The sequence below is a fragment of the Phyllobates terribilis genome, unplaced genomic scaffold (assembly GCF_046119375.1).
Source record: "Phyllobates terribilis strain yellow unplaced genomic scaffold, ASM4611937v1 Scaffold_1__5_contigs__length_1240528914, whole genome shotgun sequence".
Classification (NCBI taxonomy): domain Eukaryota; kingdom Metazoa; phylum Chordata; class Amphibia; order Anura; family Dendrobatidae; genus Phyllobates; species Phyllobates terribilis.
The window spans coordinates 660,662,181-660,688,352 of record NW_027362761.1 but is presented as its reverse complement, the minus strand read 5'-3'; the positions used below and the strand labels follow the sequence as shown (position 1 = coordinate 660,688,352).

Sequence of the window (26,172 nt, the reverse complement as noted above, 5' to 3'; positions counted from 1 at the left end):
GCCGAGGGGAGCTGTTTCTACTGTGGTAGTAAGGAGTACCTGATCCGTTCCTGCCCGGTGAAGCCGGGAAACTCCAGTGTCTAGGACCACTCGGAGAGGTCGTCCTAGGCAAAAGTAAATCCTCTCCGTTCTTGACTTTATCCATCTCTATTTCCTGTGGAGAGAACCGCTTCTTTGAAACCGCACATCTGGATTCCCAAGCCGCTGGGAATCTCATTTCCCTGTCCCTTGTAGAGAAGTATCAGATTCCTACCAAACCTCTGGCTGAACCATTGGCAGTCGCTTCCGTGGATGGAAGACTCCTTCCGGTGACCATCTTGCTCGTCACAGAGCCCATAACCCTGCAGGTGGGAATGCTGCACTCAGAGAGGATCTCCTTCCATGTGCTTTCCGGACTCTCTCACTCCCTTTTGCTTGGTCTACCCTGGCTAGAGACATGAACCCGTTCTGAATTGGCAATCCGGTGAGGTGCTCCGTTGGGGGCTGGATTGCCACGAGACCTGCCTGGTCCCTGTTCGCCCGGTTCGACCTCCGTCTACTCTGGCTAATTTACCTGGTCTACCGGCACCTTACTGGTCCTATGCAGATGTCTTCGATAAAAAGGAAGCAGAGACACTGCCATCTCATAGGCCATATGATTGCCCTATCGACCTGGTACCCGGTGCCACTCCACCCCGTGGGCGTATTTACCTGTTGTCGTTGGCCGAGACCCGGGCCATGTCGGTGTACATCGAAGAAAACCTGGCTAGGGGATTCATCCGGAAATCTACCTCCCCGGCTGGAGCCGGATTCTTCTTCGTAAAAAAGAGAGACGGTTCACTACGCCTCTGTATCGATTATAGAGGACTCAACCAAATTACTATCAAAAACAAATACCCCCCCTGCTGCTCATCTCTGAGCTGTTTGATCACCTTAAAGGCGCGAAGATCTTCTCCAAGCTCGATCTTCATGGGGCGTATAACTTGGTCCGGATCCGCCAAGGAGAAGAGTGGAAGACGGCAATCAATACCCGGCACTGCCACTATGAATACAGTGTGATGCCCTTCGGTCTCTGTAATGCTCCAGCCGTCTTCCAAGAATTAGTTAACGACATCTTTCGTGACCTCTTATATTCTTGCGTGGTGGTGTACCTGGACGACATCTTGGTCTTCTCTCCGGATCTTCCCACACACCAGAAGGATGTTCGTCAGGTCCTGCTTAGGCTCAGGCAGAATCACCTATATGCAAAATTTGAGAAATGTCTCTTCGAGCAGACCTCTCTTCCGTTCTTGGGCTATATTATCTCTAAGACTGGTCTACAGATGGACCCCTAGAAGGTCTCTGACATCTTAAAGTGGCCTCGTCCGGAGGGGTTGAAGGCGATTCAGCGATTCCTGGGCTTCGCCAACTATTACCGTCTCTTCATCCCAAATTTCTCTTCCCGGACTGCTTCCATCTCTGCACTCACCCGAAAGGGAGAAAATCCTAAGGAATGGTCATCCGAAGTGGAGGAGGCCTTCCTCTCCTTAAAACAAGCCTTCTCTTCGGCCCCAGTGTTGCACCATCCGGATAGCAACAAACAGTTCTTTCTGGAGGTTGATGCTTCCTCTTCCGGAGGCGGAGCGGTGCTCACCCAGAAATCTCTGTCCGGGAGAATGGTAACCAGTGGCTTCTTCTGCAAATTTTTCTCCTCGTCCGACCGCAACTACTCCATAGGAGACCGAGAACTACTAGCCATCAAATTGGCGCTGGAGGAGTGGCGTTACCTACTTGAAGGGGCTCTGCACCCGGTGGTCATCTATACTGACCACAAAAACCTGGAATATCTACAGAATGCCCAAAGACTCAATCCGCGTCAGGCTCTGTGGTCTTTGTTCTTCGTCTGCTTCAACTTTACCCTACATTACCGCCCGGCGGACAAGAACATTAAAGCCGATGCCTTGTCCCGATCCTTCCTGTCTTCCGATCAAGAGGAGGAGCCTATGCATATCATTGATCCCACCAAAGTGATGAATGTGGCCCCCTTGGACCTGTCTCGTCTCCCACCCGGTAAGACGTTTGTAGCTGTTCCGGATCGTAAGAAGGTTCTTCACTGGGGTCGTTCATCTAAACTAGCCGGCCACGCTGGCCAGAAGAAGATCTTCCTGCTCATTACCCGGCATTACTGGTGGCCTACCCTGAGCAAGGATGTGGTAGACTTCGTCACGGCCTGTTCGTCCTGTGCCCGCAATAAGGTTCCCAGACATCTTCCAGCCGGCTGCCTCTTTCCGTACCTGCTGCCCCTTGGCAACACATTGTTATGGACTTTATTATTGATCTCCCTGTTTCTGCCGGTTGTACGGTCATTTGGGTGGTCGCTGACCGCTTTTCTAAAATGGCTCACTTCATCCCTCTGCCTGGTCTCCCGTCTGCATCTGTGCTGGCCAAGGATTTCTTCCATCACATCTTTCGTCTCCATGGCCTACCCCTCCACATTGTGTCTGATCGCGGGGTCCAGTTCACTTCGCGTTTCTGGAGAGCTACGTGTAAACTGCTGGATGTCACCCTGGATTTCTCCTCTGCTTACCATCCGCAGTCCAATGGCCAAGTGGAACGCATCAACCAGATCCTTACCAGCTTCCTCCGGCACTTTGTCAACGCTCACCATACCGACTGGGTGGAGCTCCTACCATGGGCCGAGTTCTCCTATAACAACCATGAGAGCGAATCTTCTTCCAAGTCCCCGTTCTTTGTGGTCTATGGTCAACATCCCCGGATTCCGTTTCGTGTCTCCGCTTCAGTGGATAACCCTGCCGCGGAGTCTCTGGTCAGCGAATTTTCCACAATTTGGGAAGACACTAGGTCCGCACTTCTTCAATCCTCTGAGCGGATGAAGAAACATGCTGATAAGAGACGTCTGGATCTGCCTCAGTTCCATCCGGGGGACAAAGTTTGGCTGTCCTCCAAACATGTGCGCCTCAAAATACCCTCCTATAAGTTGGTTCCACAGTTCATCGGTCCATTTGAAGTCCTCAAGCAAATCAACCCAGTAGTCTACAAGTTAAAACTCCCGGCCACCTTACGGATTCCCAACTCCTTCCACGCATCTCTCCTCAAACCAGTTGTGCTTAATTCTTTTTCCGACAATCCAGGTACCTCCCCAGCTCCGGTCACCGCTGAGGACGTCTATGAGGTAGAGAACATTCTGGCCACCAAAAGGGTAAGAGGAAAAAACTTTTTTTTGGTGGATTGGAAGGGGTTTGGCCTAGAGGAGAGAACTTGGGAACCCAGGGAGAACATCCACGCCCCGCTTCTCCTTAAAAAAATTCTTTCTGGCCTAAAAAAGAGGGGGGCGTAAAGGGGGGGTACTGTAGTATCGGCGTCTCTGTCCCCTGACAGGCAGAGACGCCGTCCCTCTTACCGCCACGCTCCCCGCCCGGCGTCCCCCGGCACTCCTGCTGCTGCTGGCGTGCGCAGCTCCCTGGCCACTGTGCTTAGGGCGCGCGCTCCCTCCCTCTTAAAGGGGCCCCGCGCGCCGTCCTAAGGAGTCCCCGGCCAATGGCCAGAGGACCTCTCATATAAAAGGCACCTCCTCCAAAAACTCTGCTTCAGCCCTCAGGTCCCGCTGCTAGCCTGACTACCAGTCCAGTCCGCCAGCTTGACTACCTCTCCAGTCCGCCAGCCTGACTAGCAGTCCAGTCCGCCAGCCTGACTAGCAGTCCAGTCCGCCAGCCTGACTAGCAGTCCAGTCCGTCAGCCTGACTACCAGTCCAGTCCACCAGCCTGACTACCAGTCCAGCCCGCCAGCCTGACTCCCTTTCTCCACCTGCCAAGTGTACTCTCCAGCCCGACAGTCTGCCTATGATCCAAATCCGCCAGTCTGTCTATGGGCCTGGCTTTCCTGCCTTCCCGGAGAACGTACCAGTAACCTGCCGTGCCTATCTGTCAGTCTACCTGGAAGCTCCTACCAGTTACCTGCCGTGTCTGCCAGTCTGTCTACCCGGATCACCCGTCAGCTTGCCTGCCGTGCTCATCTGCTGTACCGATCAGTCCCTGCCTTCTGACCCATGGGAGTCACCTGCTCTCATACAAGGTCTGGCCCAGAGTAGCACCTGGTCCCTATACTCGGTCCTTCCCTGGTCACGGAGTCGATTGAGGCGCCGTACGACCTTGGTCAGTCCGAGGTGATACCTAGTTACGCCCCTCTGGTCCCTCCTTGCACCGCAGCACAGAGGTTCCACCACCAGGATCCGTAACACGTGCCGCTGCAATTTTGCCGTACTCATCAATAGTCAGATCTTCAACATATCCCAGTATACATACTAATGATGAAAGCTCTACGTCATTTGAATATACCCAATCTGACATATCTTCAGTCCACCCAGAGACTTAAACTACGCCAGGCCAAGTGGTCTTTTTTTTTGCCCGCTTTAACTTTTTGTTACATTTCAGGTCCGGTGACAAGAATATCAGAGCTGATGCCCTCTCTCACTCATTTCTGTCCGGGACCAAGAGGAGGATCCTCAATTTATCATCACGGTGGCTCAGTGGTTAGCACTGCAGCCTTGCAGCACTGGGGCGCTGGGTTCAAATCCCACCAAGGACAATATCTGCAAGGAGTTTGTATGTTCTCCCTTTGTTTGCATGGGTTTCCTCTGGGGTCTCCGGTTTCCTCCCACATTCCAAAGACATACTGATAGGGAATTTAGATTGTGAGCCCCAATGGGGACAGCGATGATTATGTATGTAAAGCGCTGTGGAATATGTTAGCGCTATATAAAAATAAAAATTATTATTATTATCATCAAACCGTCCAGGATGGTTACTGTCGCTCCAGTCAGCCTGTCGGGAATTCCCTCGGGAAAAACACTTGTGGCCGAATCAGAGAGGGAGCGAGTTTTGTCATGGGGCCATTCATCCAAGGTGGCTGGTCACGCGGGACAATGAAAGACACTACAGTTTTCTTGCCACTACTGGTGGTCATCCATGAGGAGGGAGATCCATTCCTACGTGGCTGCCTGTCCGATTTGTGCTCGCAATAAAGCCCCCAGACAACTTCCTATCGGTTCTCTCTTGCCGTTATCCGTGCCGTCTGGTCCATGGCAGCACATAGCAATGGTTTTCATTACGGATTTGCTAATATCCGAGGGCTGCACCGTCATCTGGGTAGTCGTAGATCGCTTCTCCAAAATGCAGCATTTTACCCTGTTGTCTGCTCTTCCGTCTGCTCCTGAACTGGCTGACAGCTTCATCAAACATATTTTCCGTCTGCACGGATTTCCTCGTCACATTGTATCCGATTGAGGTTCGCAGTTCACTTCCAGATTCTGGCGAGCTCTCTGTAAGCATCTGGATGTCGTCTTGGATTTCTCCTCGGCCTATCACCCTCAGTCCAATGGTCAAGTGGAGCGTGTCAACTAGGCCCTGGGCAACAACCTGCGACACTTCGTCAATGCCCACCACAATGATTGGGTGAAATTACTTCCCTGGGCTGAGTTCTTGTACAACAATCACATTGGTGAAGCCTCAGGAGAGTCTCCTTTGTTACATTGTTCAAGGTTCTCCTCCCGGTGACGGTTCCTTCTGATGTTCCTGCGGCAGATGTCCTCTCCAAGGATTTTGTAAAGTTGTGGGAGTACACCAAAGCCACTCTAGAAGTGTCCTCCGCTCGTATGAAGAGATATGCGGACAAAAGGCGCCTGGACCCTCCGTGCTTCCGCCCTGGCGACAAGGTATGGCTCTCGGCTAGGTACGTCAGGCTGAAGGTTCCCTCTTACAAGTTGGGTCCGCGTTTTATCGGTCCATTCAAAGTACTGAAGCGGATCAACAAGGTCTCCAATAAACTGAAGTTGCCTACTTCATTACGGATTTCGAATGCTTTCCATGTATCTCTGATAAAGCCGGTCATCCTGAGCCTCTTCTTGAAGGATCCTAGTACCACGCCCGCGCCATCCGCCTCGGATGATGTTTTTGAGGTGGAGAACATCTTGGCCATGAAGAAGGTGAGAGGCAAGACTTTCTTCCTTGTTGTCTGGAAGTTATTTAGTCCCGAAGAAAGGTCATGGGAGCCTAAGGAGAACATTCACGCTCCGATTCTCCTACAGAACTTCCTCCGGCATGTCACTTCGTTCACCCGCGCTGCGGCAGGTACTTCCCTCCCTCGTGCTATGCCTGCTTCCAGCAGGGCTTCCAACCAAGTCCGTAGGGCACCCGCGCGCTCCCGCCCTCTTAAAGGGCCAGCGCGTGCACTTGCTATTACGTCCCCAGCCAATGGCAGTGGAACATTACATATACCGTGGGTACGGAAAGTATTCAGACCCCTTTAAATTTTTCACTCTTTGTTTCATTGCAGCCATTTGGTAAATTTTAAAAAGTTAATTTTTTTTCTCATTAATGTACACTCTGCACCCCATCTTGACTGAAAAAACCCCCCAGAAATGTAGAAATGTTTGCAAATTTATTCAAAATGAAAAACTAAAATATCACATGGTCATAAGTATTCAGACCCTTTGCTCAGACACTCATATTTAAGTCACATCGTGTCCATTTCCTTGTGATCCTCCTTGAGATGGTTCTACTCCTTCATTGGAGTCCAGCTGTTTTTAATTAAACTGATAGGACTTGATTATATACAGTGCATTGTGAAAGTATTTGGCCCCCTTGAACTTTTCTACCTTTTGACACATTTCTGGCTTCAAGCATAAAGATATAAAATTCTAATTTTTTGGGAAGAATCAACAACAAATGGGACACAATCGTGAAGTGGAACGAAATTTATTGGATACTTTAAACTTTTTTAACAAATTAAAAACTGAAAAGTGGGGCGTGCAATATTATTCGGCCCCCTTGAGTTAATACTTTGTAGCGCCACCTTTTGCTGCCATTACAGCTGCAAGTCGCTTTGGGTATCTCTCTATCAGTTTTGCACATCGAGAGGCTGAAATTATTGCCCATTCTTCCTTGCAAAATAGCTCAAGTTCATTGAGGTTGGATAGAGGGCGTTTGTGAACAGCAGTTTTCAGGTCTTTCCACAGATTCTCGATTGGATTCAGGTCTGGACTTTGACTTGGCTATTCTAACAACTGGATACGTTTATTTTTGAACCATTCCATTTTAGATTTTGCTTTATGTTTGGGATCATTGTCTTGTTTGAAGATAAATCTCCACCCCAGTCTTAGGTCTTTTGCAGACTCCAACAGGTTTTGTCCCAGAATGGTCCTGTATTTGGCTCCGTCCATCTTCCCATTATTTTAACCATCTTCCCTGTCACTGCTGAAGAAAAGCAGGCCCAAACCATGATGCTGCCACCACCATGTTTGACAGTGGGAATGGTGTTTTGAGACTGATGAGCTGTGTTGCTTTTACGCCAAACATATCGTTTTGCATTGTGGCCAAAAAGTTCGATTTTGCTTTCATCTGACCAGAGCACCTTATTCCACATGTTTGGTGTGTCTCCCAGGTGGCTTGTGGCAAAATTCAAACGAGACTTTTTATGGATATCTTTGAGAAATGGCTTTCTTCTTGCCACTCTTCAATAAAGGCCAGATTTGTGCAGTGTACGACTGATTGTTGTGCTATGGACAGACTCTCCCACCTCAGCTGTAGATCTCTGCAGTTCATCCAGAGTGATCATGGGTCTTTTGGCTGCATCTCCGATCAGTCTTCTCCTTGTTCGAGATGAAAGTTTAGAGGGACAGCTGGGTCTTGGTAGATTTTCAGTGGTCTGATACTCCTTCCATTTCAATATGATCGCTTGCACAGTGCTCCTTGAGATGTTTAAAACTTGGGAAATCTTTTTGCATCCAAATCTGGCTTTAAACTTCGCCACAACAGTATCTCGGACCTGCCTGGGGTGTTCCTTGGTCTTCATGATGCTCTCTGCACTTGAAACAGAACCTTGAGACTATCACAGAGCAGGTGCATTTATACGGAGAATTGATTACACACAGGTGGATTCTATTTATCATTACCAGTCATTTAGGACAACATTGGATCATTCAGAGATCCTCACGGAACTTCTGGAGTGAGTTTGCTGCACTGAAAGTAAAGGGGCCAAATAATATTGCACGCCCCACTTTTCAGTTTTTATTTTTTTTTTAAAGTTTAAAATATGCAATAAATTTCTTTCCACTTCACGATTGTGTCCCACTTGTTGTTGATTCTTCCCAAAAATATTAGAATTTTATATCTTTGTGTTTGACGCCAGAAATGTGGCAAAAGGTAGAAAAGTTCAAGGGGGCGAAATACTTTCCCAATGCACTGTATATATTGCTTCCTCCACACTCGGGAGGTGCCTGAGCAACCTTCCTGTTCTGCACCAGTTGTTAAGGTTGTGTACCAGTCCTCGCTGCAAACCCAGCTTGCTGCACTCTGGTGCAAACCCTGCCTGCTTCACTCTGGTGCAAACTCTGCCTGCTGCACTCTGGTGCAAACTCTGCCTGCTGCACTCTGGTGCAAACTCTGCCTGCTGCACTCTGGTGCAAACTCTGCCTGCTGCACTCTGGTGCAAACTCTGCCTGCTGCACTCTGGTGCAAACTCTGCCTGCTGCACTCTGGTGCAAACTCTGCCTGCTGCACTCTGGTGCAAACTCTGCCTGCTGCACTCTGGTGCAAACTCTGCCTGCTGCACTCTGGTGCAAACTCTGCCTGCTGCACTCTGGTGCAAACTCTGTCTGCTGCACTCTAGTGCAAACTGTGCCTGCTGCACTCTGGTGCAAACGGTGCCTGCTGCACTCTGGTGCAAACTGTGCCTGCTGCACTCTGGTGCAAACCCTGCCTGCTGCACTCCGGTGCGAACTCCGCCTGCTGCACTTTGCTACAATTCCAGTCCACTGCACTCCGGTGCAAGCCCAGCCTGCTGCACCATCCAGTCTGTCCTACTGGGTCCAGCTGCTGCGCGTCCGTTGGTCTGTCCTGGAGTGGCACCTGGCGGTCATCGGGAGCCAAGTCTAAGCTCACCATCAGAGGCTCTATCGAACAGTGCGGTGCTCTCTTAGTCACGCACCTCCAGGCTCTCCGCGGTCCGTGGCACAGTGGTTCCACAAAACACGTCCGTGACAAGAAGGGAGGCATGTGTCACTGAGACTCTTAGCCTCAGTGATGTGAAAACATGCAAGTTCTCCTGCACAAGTAGATGTAGAGAGAGTAAATAGAACCTCATTTACAAGGGAATGTTTTCAGTGGATAACGAAGTGCAGGGAGGGACGTTATCCACCATCCCTCCACTCAGGGTATTGTCTGGGCTTTAAATAGCCAGCCCTGAGAAATTTTGCTCCAAAAAGGAGCTGGTACAGGCTGTGCTGAACCTATGTGTAGCTAATTGTGAGTGGCCAGACCTTGGCCGACAGTGTCGGACTGGGGTGTCTGGGGCCCACAGGAGGAATTGATCCTCTGGGCCCACCCTACAGCTACAGTGGTGGCCAAAAGTATTGGCACCCCTGCAATTCTGTCAGATAATACTCAGTTTCTTCCTGAAAATGATTGCAATCACAAATTCTTTGGAATTATTATCTTCATTTAATTTGCTTGCAAGGAAAAAACACAAAAGAGAATGAAGCAAAAATCAAATCATTGATCATTTCACACAAAAGTCCAAAAAAGGGCCGGACAAAAGTATTGGCACCCTCAGTCTAATACTTGGTTGCACAACCTTTAGCCAAAATAACTGCGAACAACCGCTTCCGGTAACCATCAATGAGTTTCTTACAATGCTCTGCTGGAATTGAAGACCATTCTTCTTTGGCAAACTGCTCCAGGTCCCTGATATTTGAAGGGTGCCTTCTCCAAACTGCCATTTTGAGATCTCTCCACAGGTGTTCTATGGGATTTAGGTCTGGACTCATTGCTGGCTACCTTAGAAGTCTCCAGTGCTTTCTCTAAAACCATTTTATAGTGCTTTTGGAAGTGTGTTTTGGGTCATTGTCCTGCTGGAAGACCCATGACCTCTGAGGGAGACCCAGCTTTCTCACACTGGGCCCTACATTATGCTGCAAAATTTGTTGGTAGTCTTCAGACTTCATAATGCCATGCACACGGTCAAGCAGTCCAGTGCCAGAGGCAGCAAAGCAACCCCAAAACATCAGGGAACCTCCGCCATGTTTGACTGTAGGGACCGTGTTCTCTTCTTTGAATGCCTCTTTTTTTTCCCTGTACACTCTATGTTGATGCTTTTTCCCAAAAAGCTCTACTTTTGTCTCTTCTGAGCAGAGAACATTCTTCCAAAACGTTTTAGGCTTTCTCAGGTAAGTTTTGGCAAACTCCAGCCTGGCTTTTTTATGTCTCGGGGTAAGAAGTGGGGTCTTCCTGGGTATCCTACCATACAGTCCCTTTTCATTCAGACGTCGACGGATAGTACAGGTTGACACTGCTGTACCCTCGGACTGCAGGGCAGCTTGAACTGGTTTGGATGTTAGTCGAGGTTCTTTATCCACCATCCGCACAATCTTGCGTTGAAATCTCTCGTCAATCTTTCTATTCCGTCCACATCTAGGGAGGTTAGCCACAGTGCCATGGGCTTTAAACTTCTTGATGACACTGCGCACGGAAGACACAGGAACATTCAGGTCTTTGGAGATGGACTTGTAGCCTTGAGATTGCTCATGCTTCCTCACAATTTGGTTTCTCAAGTCCTCAGACAGTTCTTTGGTCTTCTTTCTTTTCTCCATGCTCAATGTGGTACACACAAGGACACAGGACAGAGGTTGAGTCAACTTTAATCCATGTTAATTGGCTGCAAGTGTGAATTAGTTATTGCCAACACCTGTTAGGTGCCACAGGTAAGTTACAGGTGCTGTTAATTACACGAATTAGAGAAGCATCACATGATTTTTCAAAGGGTGCCAATACTTTTGTCCACCCTCTTTTTTAGGTTTGGTGTGGAATTGTATCCAATTTGGCTTTAGGACAATTCTTTTTGTGTTTTTTTCATTGAAGACAAATTAAATGAAGAGAATAATACCAAAGAATTTGTGATTGCAATCATTTTCAGGAAGAAACTGAGTATTATCTGACAGAATTGCAGGGGTGCCAATACTTTTGGCCAGCACTGTATATGCAAATACCTGATAGCCGATATCCCCCTTATAGTGGAGCATCTGCTGTAAATCACAGGTGGCTCCTGCACATCTACTGTGCACCACTATAACTGGGATGTACAATTACGGTAGTTTGAAGTAAAGGGGTTCTTTGGTTAAAACAAGTTATCACCGATCCAAGGGCTCCACAGGATGGGTGATAACTTACTGATCGTCAGGGTCCGAACATTGGAAACCACACTGATCGGAAGAATGGCGAAGTTTTATCCCTGTCAGGATACTTTTCCCCATTTTAAAATGCAGCGGCAGGTGGGACGTCTGACCGCAGCTCCATTCATTCTCTTTGGGGTTTCCACAGCCACTGAGGGAATCAATGGATCAGTGGCAAATCGCACATGAGCTCCAGTCTAATGGGGATAAAAGCTCCACATTCTACCAATCGGTGCAGGTCCCAGTAGTCAGACCCCCACTAATCAAAGGTGATTACTTGTTTTCATCGGAGAACCCTTTTAAGCGCATCTTGTATTTAATCACTAATGGAAATAAAGAATCTTCTCCTAATTAATATCAGAGAGAAAAAATGACCGCCATACACAACACAATCCACTATACCAATACAAATAGTACCACATACAAGGGAGAAATACTGCCACACCATGACTGGACCACATATTACCACCACATAGTGACCGAATAATACTACATACAAGGGAGAAATACCACCACGCCATGACCAGACCAGATATTAACAGCATATTGCATCCAAATGATTCCCCATCATTGCTCTCCCCCACCTTCTCCAACATTGTCATATCTCCCCCACCTTCTCCATCATTGCCATATCTCCCCCCACCACCTCCATCATCATTGCCATATCTCCCCCCACCACCTCCATCATTGCCATATCTCCCCCCACCACCTCCATCATTGCCATATCTCCCCCACCTGCTCCGTCATCATTGCCATATCTCCCCCCACCTGCTCCGTCATCATTGCCATATCTCCCCCCACCTGCTCCGTCATCATTGCCATATCTCCCCCCACCTGCTCCGTCATCATTGCCATATCTCCCCCACCTACTCCATCATCATTGCCATATCTCTCCCCACCTGCTCCATCATCATTGCCATATCTCCCCCACCTCCTCCATCACTATGCCATGCATATCTCCCCCCACCTCCCCCATTGCCGTGCCAGATATCCCCCACCATGTCATATCTCCCCCCACCTCCCCCACTGCCATGCCATATCTTCCCCCACGTCATATCTCCCCCCACCTCCCCCATTGCCATGCCATATCTTCCCCCACCATGTCATATCTCCCCCCACCTCCCCCATTGCCATGCCATATCTCCCCCCACCTCCTCCATTGCCATGCAATATCTCCCCCCACCGCCTCCATCACCATACCATGCATATATCCCCCCACCTCCCCTATTGCCATGCCATATCTTCCCCCACCATGTCATATCTCCCCCATTGCTATGCCATATATCCCCCACCATGTCATATCTACCCCCCCATCTCCCTCATTGCTATGCCATATATCCCCCACCATGTCATATCTCCCCCCCACCTCCCCCATTGCCATGTCATATCTTCCCCCATCATATCATATCTCCCCCCACCTCCCCCTTTGCCATGCCATATCTTCCCCCATTGCCATGTCATATCTTCCCCCATCATATCATATCTCCCCCCACCTCCCCCATTGCCATGCCATATCCCCCCCACCATGTCATATCTCCCCCCAACTCAATCATCATTGCTCTCCCTCAAAAAAAATCAAAAAACTTACCTCTCATTGCGCTCCCCCGCAGCACCCTCCTCTGCTTACTGCCCGGCATCTCTCTCCCTAGCACAGGCAGGCGCTGCATGATGACGTCATCAAGCAGCGCGAGCCTGTGTGAGGGGGGGAAGCGCCGGGCAGGAAACAGGTGAGGACGGATCCCTGCAGCTCTGCTGCCATTTTCCTCCTGTCGGCAGTAGAGCTGGAGGGATCGCTCCCTGCCCGCCGCACAGGATGAGGGCAATCTGGCCATGGCCCCCCGGAGCCTGGGGGTTCAGAAAAGCAGGCCAGATTGCTCTCATCAGCCACACTGCAAGGACCTTCCTGACCCCCCAGGCCCTTGCAGTGCGGAGCACCGGCAGCCATGTTAACCAGGGGCCCCCATGCGCCCTGCTCGAGGGCCCGCTGAGGAACCGGGCCCACCGGAGAATGGTCCGGTGTCCCGGTGCCCCAGTCCGACCCTGTTGGCCAAAGATACGGACTGTGCTGCAAGTTTTGTATTTTGTTTTGTCTCTTTAGCCGAATGGGATGTGTTTTCTTTATGGACTCCAGGGTAGTTTATCCAAGAAAAGGAAGAAATCCCGGCACTCATGTGTAGTAAATTAAACTTCTTTATTCCACACCCAACAAAACTTTTCAGCTCACCCAGAGACTTTTTCAATTGATATACTACTTCCTCCACGAGCACCACACGAGGATACGGAGTGCCGACCACCCTCTTTTGCTATTTTCCAGGGTAGTTTATGACTGCTAAATAAACTAACCCGAAAATTTAAAGAGACAGTATCCCGTGTTTTACCTCCGCATACAGCCAAGCTTGTCGCTATACAACAAGTGGTGTTAGAATTGCGGGTAACACTCCCAGCGAACACGTGTGACTGTCACAAGAACACCAGCATGTCCTGAGTGAAGTCGGCTGTGACGCCAGACAAGATGGAGGACCTCCTTAAGCATTTTTTGCAGGCGCAGCACCAACAGCAATAATCGCAGCACCAGCAGATGCTACAGCAACAGCAGATGGCGCAACTGCAGACGACCAAACTGCTTATGCAGCAGCTCCAGCCCCAGCAGCAGGCCCACCAGGACCAGTGCCGACAACAGCAGCAGTAGATCAATTTGCTCGCAGAGGCGAGATCCGTGGCTCGGCAACAGCTTCAACGATAAGGTCAGTGGATGACTTTTCTGTACGAAAGGCAGTAAGGGGAGCACTGCAGAAAATGACGGCGGGTGATGACATAGAAGCTTTTCTGACAGTATTCGAGAGGGTCACCGAGAGGGAGAGGCTGCCGCCAGAGCAATGAACAGAGGTGTTGGCGCCATACCTGACGGGGGAACCCCAGAAGGCATATTATGACTGAGCCTTGCAGGACTCCAAAGAATATGCAAAATTAAAAACTGAACTTTTGGAATGCTTGGGGGGTAACAATGACTGTCAGGGCACAGCGCGTCCACCGCTGGGCGTATCACCGCAAGAAACCACAGTGCTCCCAAATGTTTGACCTGGTGAAAAAAATGGCTGCAACCAGAATCTTCTACCCCGATGCAGATCATACAGTGAGTAGTGATGGATCGGTTTGTGCACTCCTTACAGAGGCCGGTACAGACTTGGGTTGCCCAGGGCGATCCCCGGAACGTTGATGAACTGGTCGGACTGGCTGAGAGGTACCATGGGGTCGAGAGTTCTGTGGGAAAACAGCCCACTCCATACTGGGGGTCCCAGTCAGGGGAGGAGGCCCAAAAGGGGGTGGTGCATCCAAGATCCAAAGGGACGGGGGAGGTGGTGCCCAAGGTCCCCTCGGGAGAAATTATTTGTTGGCGGTGTCACGGCCCTGGCAATGTAGCTGCCCGCTGCCCTCTGAAGAGATGGACTGTAGCCTGGGACGTTACTGTTCTTACTATGCCTACCCCACCTGCAGTGTGGACTATCAGCCCGGTGAGGGGCCACAGTCATGTCTGGTGACTGTTAATGGGGTACTGGTGGCAGGACTCCTGGACTCTGAGAGCTTGGTGACTCTCATAAGAGCCACACTTCCACACCAGTTGAACCTCGGGAAAAACATGGGTGTGCGGTGCATACACGGGGATGCAAAGTATTAACCTATTGCCAGAGTGACAATACACACTGACTATGGAGCCGAGTCCCATGAGGTGGGGGTGGTTAGGGATCGGCTCCACCCGGTGATAATAGGGCGGGACTTCAGTCTGTTCTGGGACTTGTGGCGGAAAGTGGGGATGCCAAGTGTCTCAACAGGGAGCCGGTCACCCCATGATGCATCACTGTCTCAGGTGTCACACTCCCCAATGATCATATATTGATGACCTATCCTAAGGATAGGCCATCATTGGTATAGTCATGGACAACCCCTTTAAGTGCACCTTCCTACCTACTTGTTTTCCATCTAACTCTGCCCTTTTCTGGCTTTATTAGGCAGAACTGTCAATCAAATTAGACGGGGGAAGAGATAAAGAGAATTTAAGCAGGTGGGAAGGTGCACTTAAAGGGAGTCTGCCAGGTAATTTTTGTGTACCTCACTAATAGTATTGTGAAATAGGACATTGTCAGCCGTTTCATAATCTGTAACTTTTATTGCTGTACGTTGCCCCTATGTGTTGCTGTAAACCCCGGTAAATTTATGGTATTGCACCGACTAGCCAAGCATATGTAAATGAATATTCACCCCTTCCCCCGCACCGGCATCCGTGATAAAGTCAGACTGCAGTATTACTCGCCCGATGATCGCATCGCAATCCTCGGACAGGCTGTCTGCTCTCCTGACCGGAGTGTGACAGCTGCAAAGAAATACATGCTGTCACACTCAGGTCAGGAGAGCAGAGAACTGAAGGCCAGTCCGAGGATTGCGATGCGATCCTAGGAAGAGTAATAGAGCAGTGTGACTGCAACCAATCAGTGACGCCGATGCAGAGGGGTGGGTGGGATTACGGAAGGGGTGAATATTCATTTTGCATTTACATATACTTGACTAGCTGGCAGGCGAATATAAATTTTCTGGGGCTTACAGAAATGGCTCGCTGCATTAATACACCTGAAGTGCAAGGAGCAGAGTCAGAAGAGAGGGGACAGGGAGGAGAACAAGGTGGCAGCGCGCAGGCCGGCAGCACCACACAGGGCGGGAGCACCACACAGGCCGGCAGCTCCACACAGGGCGACAGCACCACACAGGGCGGCACCACCACACAGGGAGGCAGCACCACACAGGGCGGGAGCACCACACAGGCCGGCAGCTCCACACAGGGCGGCAGCACCACACAGGCCGGCAGCTCCACACAGGGCGGGAGCACCACACAGGGCGGGAGCACCACACAGGGAGGCAGCACCACACAGGGCGGCACCACCACACAGGCCGGCAGCTCCACACAGTGCGGCAGCACCACACAGGGCGGGAGCACCACACAGGGTGGCACCACCACACAGGGCAGCAGCATTAAGACAGTGCTTCCTCTGGTAAGTGAGCACTGTCAATCTGGAGTGGGGAAGGGTCCCAATATAAGGCACCAAGCTCTTGGCCACGCCAAAGCCTCCTCATTTGCATATGAATGAAACGTTGTTTTCTCAGCGCTGTAGCGGTGACCAGCCCAGTGCTGGGATAAGTTCACTATAACCCATGTAAATGCAGGTTGGGGGTGACAGACTGAAGGACACATTGAGCTCCGATGGTATATTGGTCACGGTATAATTTTTGCATGACTCTTTGGCGCGGATGGATTTTGAATGTGTCACAGCAACCCCATGTGCTTGGTGATGAGGCGATCATGGCCGACCCCTGCCATGAGCCGGCTCCCCTTCTTAGCCAACATCCCAGATAGAGCCACTTACCGTCTCCGAATGGCTCGCATTGGGGTAACATGACAGTTTTCAGTGGCCAAGGCGAACGAAACACCAACATGCTGGCAGCCAATGAGAGAGCATTATTCAGGGGGTTCGGTCGCCCTCTAGGGAAAGGCATTTAGAAGCCGCAGCTGGCTGCACTGCTCTCATCATTCACATTGCTCCCATAGCTTCACCTGCATAAGACTGCGGTGATTTCCCCCAACTACATGGTCTCCTGCAGGTTAATGCTCATCTACTGGGGATCCACATGATCCTGAGCTCCAGAAAGAGCCGGACTGCCCATCACTGGTGTGCACATAGCCTTACTGTAGTCCTATACCAGACCTGATCACTAGAGGGCGTGCAGACATTTCTGGCTAGAAAACATCTGGTACAGAGGAACTCTACGTATGTTTCCTACCCTCAGTAGGGTCGGGCTCTTCCTAGGGGATGAGATCTATTAACCCTTCATCTCCCCGCACTAGCACTGCAGGTGTTCACTAGTACACGTCATCACCAGGCAACATTCCAGATGCATGGGAAAGTGGGAGTGGGAGAAGTTTCCACGTCAGTGGTCGATGACGTCAGGTACGCGGAAGCAGGGCAGAGGCCGGAAGCGGGGCAGTGAGTGAGACCGGCCCTGACACCAGCCTCGCCGGGGACCGGCCCTGACACCAGCCTCGCCGGGGACCGGCCCTGACACCAGCCTCGCCGGGGACCGGCCTGGGCTGCCCGCTGCTGCCGTGTCCGTCTCCGCCGTTGTGGGCATGTCTCTCCTGCAGTCAGCTCTAGATTTCCTCGCCGGGCCCGGCTCTTTGGGAGCCGCTGGCAGGGACCAGCATGATTTCGTGGGGCAGACCGTGGAGCTGGGGGAGATGAAGCTGCGGGTGAAGCGGGTGATCGCCGAGGGTGAGTATGATTGGCAGCTGATTTCACAGTCATTGTTCGTTAATGGGTGGGAATAAAGGACAGGTGTATGATGTCCATATAGTGGCCTGAGCTGCCTTCTCCGTACTCATTCTGCTGCTAGTATTCTCTGTTATCAGCCATTCCAGGCTGGGTGAAGTCTGGGATTTCTGTGATTGTAGTACCCAGATGGCGAACCATTTCTATCACTGCCATTTTCAGCAAGTTCGGTGGCACCATGTTGGCCCTTCTAACGTTCTGGATGTTGAGCTGAGTAGTATTACTATTATTTGGTGCCCTATAACCTGGTAGGCTCACGTCTGCTGGATCCCATATAGATCATGGCATCTTCCAGGAAACATGTCCAACATACAGTACAGACCAAAAGTTTGGACACACCTTCTCATTTAAAGATTTTTCTGTATTTTCATGACTATGAAAATTGTACATTCACACTGAAGGCATCAAAACTATGAATTAACACATGTGGAATTATATACTTAACAAAAAAGTGTGAAACAGCTGAAAATATGTCTTATATTCTAGGTTCTTCAAAGTAGCCACCTTTTGCTTTGATCACTGCTTTGCACACTCTTGGCATTCTCTTGATGAGCTTCAAGAGGTAGTCACCGGAAATGGTTTTCCAACAATATTGAAGGAGTTCCCAGAGATGCTTAGCACTTGTTGGCCCTTTTGCCTTCACTCTGCGGTCCAGCTCACCCCAAACCATCTCGATTGGGTTCAGGTCTGATGACTGTGGAGGCCAGGTCATCTGGCGTAGCACCCCATCACTCTCCCTCTTGGTCAAATAGCCCTTACACAGCCTGGAGGTGTGTTTGGGGTCATTGTCCTGTTGAAAAATAAATGATGGTCCAACTAAAGGCAAACCGGATGGAATAGCATGCCGCTGCAAGATGCTGTGGTAGCCATGCTGGTTCAGTATGCCTTCAATTTTGAATAAATCCCCAACAGTGTCACCAGCAAAGCACCCCCACACCATCACACCTCCTCCTCCATGCTTCACGGTGGGAACCAGGCATGTAGAGTCCATCCGTTCACCTTTTCTGCGTCGCACAAAGACACGGTGGTTGGAACCAAAGAACTCAAATTTGGACTCATCAGACCAAAGCACAGATTTCCACTGGTTTAATGTCCATTCCTTGTGTTCTTTAGCCCAAACAAGTCTCTTCGGCTTGTTGCCTGTCCTTAGCAGTGGTTTCCTAGCAGCTATTTTACCATGAAGTCCGGCTGCACAAAGTCTCCTCTTAACAGTTGTTGAAGAGATGTGTCTGCTGCTAGAGCTCTGTGTGGCATTGACCTGGTCTCTAATCTGAGCTGCTGTTAACCTGCGATTTCTGAGGCTGGTGACTCGGATAAACTTATCCTCAGAAGCAGAGGTGACTCTTGGTCTTCCTTTCCTGGGGCGGTCCTCATGTGAGCCAGTTTCTTTGTAGCGCTTGATGGTTTTTGCAACTGCACTTGGGGACACTTTCAAAGTTTTCCCAATTTTTCGGACTGACTGACCTTCATTTCTTAAAGTAATGATGGCCACTCGTTTTTCTTTACTTAGTTGCTTTTTTTCTTGCCATAATACAAATTCTAACAATCTATTCAGTAGGACTATCAGCTGTGTATCCACCAGACTTCTGCACAACACAACTGATGGTCCCAACCCCATTTATAAGGCAAGAAATCCCACTTATTAAACCTGACAGGGCACACCTGTGAAGTGAAAACAATTTCTGGTGACTACCTCTTGAAGCTCATCAAGAGAATGCCAAGAGTGTGCAAAGCAGTCATCAAAGCAAAAGGTGGCTACTTTGAAGAACCTAGAATATAAGACATATTTTCAGTTGTTTCACACTTTTTTGTTAAGTATATAATTCCACATGCGTTAATTCATAGTTTTGATGCCTTCAGTGTGAATGTACAATTTTCAAAGTCATGAAAATACAGAAAAATCTTTAAATGAGGTGTGTCCAAACTTTTGGTCTGTACTGTAGATCATGGCATCTTCCAGGAAACATGTCCAACATATCTGTCATTGCTCTGCTTGAGAGGAGGCCCTCTGTGTGGGCATGTATGGATTCATGGCCGCTGAGCTGGGCTATCTAACAGCGCCCTTGCACTACACCTGCTTTGTGTCGGATGCCTGCCTTCCAGCATCGTTCCTGCCTGATGTCAGATGGAAGCACAATGCGGCCTCTATAAGGTTGAGTTTACTTGTTGTGGCCAGATCCTGTCAAATGCTAACATTTGTCTTGTGCGCTCGCCCTAAGGCAGGAACGTCAAACACACAGATGGCCAAAATGAAAACTTGGGTAAGGTCGCAGGCCAACCAGCATACGGAATAATGGGCCCCACATAGGGGTGCTGGTTCTGGTGTCACAGGCAAAATACAACCACAGGCCAGAGTTTGACTTCTGCCCTAAGAGTTCGTGAGTGTATTGTACATGCTCATGGACCAATGTTCAGATAGCATGCAATTGTTTATTCTGTATGTCAGATGAGGCTTCCTTATACAAGTCTGAGTATGCCGCAAAAATGATATCCTACATGTAAGGCTGTGGAGCTGGAGTCGGTATTAAATGGACTGACTCCTAAAATATATAATGCACTGGAATCGGTAGTGTAATGCAGGATGTACTGTAAATGTTTTCCTTGCAGCGCTGGGGTCCTGGGTTCAAATCCCACCAAGGACAACATCTGCAAGGAGTTTGTGTGTTCTCCCTCTGTTTCTGTGGGTTTCCCCCAGGTTCTCTGGTTTCCTCCCACACTCCAAAGACATACTGATAGGGAATGCAGATTGTGAGCCCCAATGGGGACAGTGCCAATAATGTCTGTAAATTGTCTGAATTGTAAAGTGCTGCAGAATATGTTGGCGCTATATAAATAAAAAGATTATATTATTAAGAATTTGGGAAAGTTATGAAATGTCCTATAAATGTCTGTTCTGTTCCTGATCTAAGGATCTCGGCTTTTAGTTGAGATGAATCTGTGCTGCACTTTATGTACTTGCTCAGTAGTCAGACAGTGCTGTGGAGTCAGGGAAATTGAGGAGTCAGAGGTTTAATCTTACAGACTTCGCAGCCTTGCCCACATGGATCATCCGTAGAGCATCTCCTTTTTATGGGTACAGTGAGTTTCTAACATAAGAAACCATTTGATAATGTAATTTTTTTTAATTGTTGATGTCACCCACACTGATGAAAATCTTATGGTTTTCAAACTAAAAACACAGACACTGTTTTTATCCACTCGACTGGGCCCTGCCTAAAGAAGAGATCTGTGACCTGGAGACAGGAATGATTTAATTAAGTGGGAAGGAAACTTGAGTGAATAATTTCTGTGGAAATGTAATTTTTTTTCATTTTGCGGTCACATTTCAGAGATGGTTCTTACTATTGTTGAGTAACCAATGAACTATTTAGCTTTCCTTTTTTTCTGCCCCTTCATATATTTCTTCATTCACATACATACCTGTAGAATACATGTACAGTACTTGTGGTCAGCAATCCTTCTCACTCCACCATCGGTCAGTATACCCATTCTCCTTGTACGTTCAACCCATAGAGAGCTATGTTGTATATTTTGCCTGACTGTAAATTAATGCCCTTTGCCATTCTAGCTGTTAATTTGCTGAGGTAATCTTGAGAAATTTCCCCCCATGCTTCCTGAAGCCTCTCCCACAAGTTGGATTGGCTTGATGGGCACTTTTTGCGTACCATACGGTCAAGCTGCTCCCACAGCAGCTCAATGGGGTTGAGATCTGGTGACTGCGCTGGCCACTCCATTACAGATAGAATTCCAGCTGCCTGCTTCTTCCCTAAATAGTTCATGTATAATTTGGAGGTGTGCTTTGGGTCATTGTCCTGTTGTAGGATGAAATTGGCTCCAATCAAGCGCTGTCCACAGGTTATGGCATGGCATTGCAAAATGGAGTGATAGCCTTCCTTATTCAAAATCCCATTTACCTTGTACAAATCTCCCACTTTACCAGCACCAAAGCAACCCCAGACCATCACATTACCTCCACCATGCTTGACAGATGGCGTCAGGCACTCTTCCAGCATCTTTTCAGTTGCATCTCACAAATGTTCTTCTGTGTGATCCAAACATCTCAAACTTTGATTCGTCAGTCCATAAATTTTCCAATCTTCCTCTGTCCAATATCTGTGTTCTTTTGCCCATATTAATCTTTTCCTTTTATTAGCCAGTCTCAGATATGGCTTTTTCTTTGCCACTTTGCCCTGAAGGCCAGCATCCCGGAGTCGCCTCTTCACTGTAGACATTGAAGCTTCGTGCCCACGAAGCATTTTCCAAGCGTTTATGCTGCGGAATTTACATGGCATAAACGCTTGGAAAAGCGCTTGATAACCCGCATCCAGAAATGCATGCAAAGACGCTTGACAAACGCTTCTACCTGGGGGGAAAAACGCATGTAAAAACCGCATGCGTTTTTCTTGCCAGGGAGAAGCGGAAATAATATGCAGCATTTCTGCAACGTGGGCACATAGCCTGACACTGGCGTTTTGCGTGTACTATTTAATGAAGCTGCCAGTTGAGGAGCTGTGAGGCGTCGATTTCTCAAACTAGAGACTCTAATGTACTTGTCTTGTTGCTCAGTTGTGCAGCAGGGCCTCCCACTTCTCTTTCTACTCTGGTTAGAGCCTGTTTGTGCTCTCCTCTGAAGGGAGTAGTACACACCGTTGTAGGAAATCTTCAGTTACTTGGCAATTTCTTCCATGGAATAGCCTTCATTTCTAAGAACAAGAATAGACTGTCGAATTTCACATGAAAGTTCTCTTTTTTTTCTGGCCATTTTGAGAGTTTCATAGAACAAACAAATGTAATGCTCCAGATTCTCAACTAGCTCAAAGGAAGGTCAATTTTATAGCTTCTCAAATCAGCCAAACTGTTTTCGGCTGGGCTAACATACTTGTGCAAGGGTTTTCTAAACATCCATTAGCCTTCTTACACACTTAGCAAACACAATGTACCATTAAAACACTGGAGTGGTGGTTGTTGGAAATGGGCCTCTATACACCTATGTAGATATTGCAATAAAAACAAGACGTTTGCAGCTAGAATAGTCATTTACCACATTAAAAATGTATAGAGTGTATTTCTGAGTCATTTAATGTTAGCTTCATTAAAAAAAAATGTGCTTTTCTTTCAGAAATAATGAAATTGCTAAATGACCCCAAACTTTTGAATGGTAGTGTAAATGCGGTACCGCTCTAAACGTACTGACCCGATGAATAAAGCTGCCTTATCAATTTTACCACACGCGGAATGGCATAAAAAACCCCCCCCCCAACCTTAAAAAAAATTCCGGAATTGCTGTGTTTTGTTTATTCTGCCTCCTAAAAATCGGAATAGAAAGCGATCAAAAAATGTCACATGCCCGAAAACAGTACCAATAAAAACGTCAACTTGTACTGCAAAAAATATGACTCGGTCGGCCAAAAATAAGGAAAAAGTATAGCTCTCAAAATATGGCGATGCAAAAACTAGTCTTTGCAATAAAAGCATCTTTAAATGTGTGACAGCTGTCAATCATAAATACCCGATATGAAAAATAAAAAAAAATAAACGCTAGGGTAGGGTTGGGCTAGGGCTATGGCAAGGGTTAGGGCAATGGCTAGAGTTGGGGTTGGGGTTTGAGTCGGGGTTAGGGTTGGGATTATTTCAAAAGTAAAGAAAAGAAAAAAATGATGACGATATGGAGAATAGTGTTAAGCGTAAGTGCTCGCTGCTTGAGTTTGCATCGGGTGCTCGTGTAAGCACTGCGTATCGTGGGTGTTCGAGTGACATGCTCGAGTTTCTGCCCCATATGCTTCGCGGCCAAAAAATAAAGTTGCTTGGATCGCCTGCCATACACGAGCAATCTCCGCATGTTTTTTTTTTTGGTGTCTAACAACCATGAAATATGCGGGGCAGGGACTCAAGCATGTCACTCGAGCACGCGCGATACATGGTGCATACCTGAGCACCTGATGCAAACTCAAGTAGCGAGCACTTGCGCTCAAGACTAATGACAACTTATTCAATATGATGACCTAATGTTAGCAAATTGTGTTTTACCTCTGGGTTCAAAATGTACACTATACCCTTTGATAAAATCCTTGAGGGGTCTGGTTTCCACTATTTAGGCACATCAGGGTCTCCCGAAATGTGACATGGCGTCCGCTCTTGATTCCAGCCAATTTTGCTTTCATTATCACACAGTGCTCCTTCCCTTCTAAACCCTGATGTATGCCCAAACAGTGTATTTTCCACACTTATGGGGTATTGTCGTACTCTGGAGAAATGGCACAGTTTTTAGGTTTCATTTTCGCCTTTTACCCTTGTGAAACTAAAAAATTTGGGGCTAAAAGATCATTTTTGTGGGAAAAGTTTGAATTTTTTTATTTTATTTTCACAGCTTCATGTTCTAAACTTCAGTGAAGCACCTGGGGGTTAAGGGTGCTCACCACACATCTAGATAAGTTCTCTGAGGGTTCTAGTTTCCAAAATGGTGTCAGTTGTGGGGGGTTTCCACTGTTTAGGCACATCAGGGGCTCTCCAAACGCAACATGGCATCCGCTAATTGTTCAAGCAAATTTTACATTCAGAAAGTCAAATGGCGCTCTTTCCCTTCCGAACCCTACTGTGCACCGAAGCAGTGGTTTTCCCCCACATATGGGGTATCAGCTTACACAGGTGAGATTGCACAAGTTGCATGATGTAATTTCTCCTGTTACCCTTATGAAAATGCAATACTGGGGGCTGAAAAACATTTTTGTGGGAAAAATATGAAAATTTTATTTTCACGGCTCTATGTTATAAACTTCTGTGAAGCACCTGGGGGTTCAAGGTGCTCACCACACATCTAGGATAAGTTCCCTGAGGGGTCTAGTTTCCAAAATGGTGTCACTTGTGGAGGGGGGTTTCCACTGTTTAGGCACATCAGGGGCTCCCCAAACACGACATGGCATCCTCTAATTATTCAAGCAAATTTTACTTTCAAAAAGTCAAATGGCGCTCCTTCCCTTCTTAGCCCCACCGTGCGCCCAAACAGTGTTTTTTTTTTTCCCCGCGTATGGGGTATCTGCGTGGTCAGGGGAATTTGCACAACAAATTTTGGGGTCCATTTTTTTCCTGTTACCCCTGCAAAAATAAAAAAAAAATTGGGGTCTAAAGTAACATTTTTGTTTGTTAAATGTTCATTTTTTTAATTCCCCATTCCAAAAATTTTGTGAAGGGTGTGAGGCAGTGACTGGGATCGTATACAAGGGATGTTATATATCCCCCAGAATTTTTACAGAGACCTATTAAATCCATTGGAGTGCATTGCAGTCACGGACACAGCTGCGGCTGCGATGCAGGAATGAAGGTGAGCATTGACCTGGTCAGGCTATCTGGCTAAGGCAGATTAGTAAAACCCGGCAGGGCCTTCATTTCTTGGAGGAAGCTACAGGAAGGCAGTGGGGCGGCCTCCTCACTCCAACCCGGGTTTTCTAGTGGTTCTTGCCACAGGTCCTTTAAAAACCCTGCATTAAGGATTAGTGTTGTTCAGTGTTGGGACCTGCTAGGAGCAGGAAAGCTCGGCAGGACGGTGTATAGCTGAACCCACGCCTGGGAAGGCTCTGTACCAGTCAGGCTCTGAGCGGACTGGCGCGGCTCTTGCCGCTGGCAAACGTTATGGATTTATGTTAACCCGGCTGAGAACCGGAGGACTTTTCTGTTTGCCGTTCAGTCTGCTGAATAAAGCTGTTTATGTTGGACTTGCTTGGGTCACTGCCTCAGTTACTGCACGGCGTGAACACCGCCGCCTTACAAGGGTTAATAAACTTCTTGAATGTGGTTTTGAGCACCTTGAGGGGTGCAGTTTTTAGAATGGTGTTACTTTTGGGTCTTTTCTGTCCTAAAGGCCCCTCAAAGTCACTTCAAATGTGATGTGGTCCATAAAAAAAAATAAAATAAAAAAAAATAAAAAAATTGTTTTTGCAAACTTTGTTGTAAAAATGAGAAATCGCTGGTCATCATTTAACACTTATAGCTCCCTAATAAAATAAAAATAAAAAAGTGTTCCAAAATTGTGCTGATGTAAAGTAGACATGTGGAAAATGTTATTTATTAACTATTTTGGGTGACATATCTCTCTGATTTAAGGGCATAAAAATTCAAATGTTGAAAATTGCGAACTTTTCCAAATTTTCGCCAAATTTATTTATTTTTTTCACAAATAAACGCAAGTGATATAGAAGAAATTTTACCATCATAAGTACAATATGTCACGAAAAAACATTCTCAGAATCAGGGGGATCCGTTCAAGCGTTCCAGAGTAATTACCTCAAAGTGACAGTGGTCAGAATTGAAAAAATTGGGCTGGTCATTAACGTGCAAACCACCCTCGGGGGTAAAGGGGTTAATAGCCAGGGAAGGGGCTATGGATACTAGCCCCCTCCGCCGCTATTAATATCACCTCTCTGCAGTCCCAGAACTGGTGCATCCATGAGATGCCCCAAATCTGGTGCTTAGCCTCCACTCTTCCCACTGCCCTGTAGCGGTGGTGAGTGGGTTAATGGGGTGGGGTTCATGTCAGCCTTGTATTGGTGGCTGACGTGAAGCCCAGGTTAGTAATGGAGGGCGTCTATAAGACGCCCCCATTA

The 26,172-nt window shown here is 48.1% G+C and overlaps 1 protein-coding gene across 6 annotated transcripts in view; it reads left to right on the top strand.

Annotated features, from left to right (window-relative positions):
• The first annotated feature begins 17,105 nt into the window (after positions 1–17,105).
• The window catches only part of GAK (cyclin G associated kinase), a 609,434-nt gene continuing 600,367 nt past the window's right edge, over positions 17,106–26,172 (top strand). For 2 of the 6 annotated variants that reach the window (XM_073684861.1, XM_073684827.1), the window contains exon 1: positions 17,113–17,518. In XM_073684861.1, the coding sequence (XP_073540962.1) occupies positions 17,377–17,518 (142 nt within the window). In that variant the 5' untranslated portion in view covers positions 17,113–17,376. Of the gene's footprint in view, positions 17,519–26,172 lie in introns of all 6 variants that reach the window. The other 4 variants (XM_073684837.1, XM_073684854.1, XM_073684845.1 and 1 more) reach the window with 4 other exon arrangements.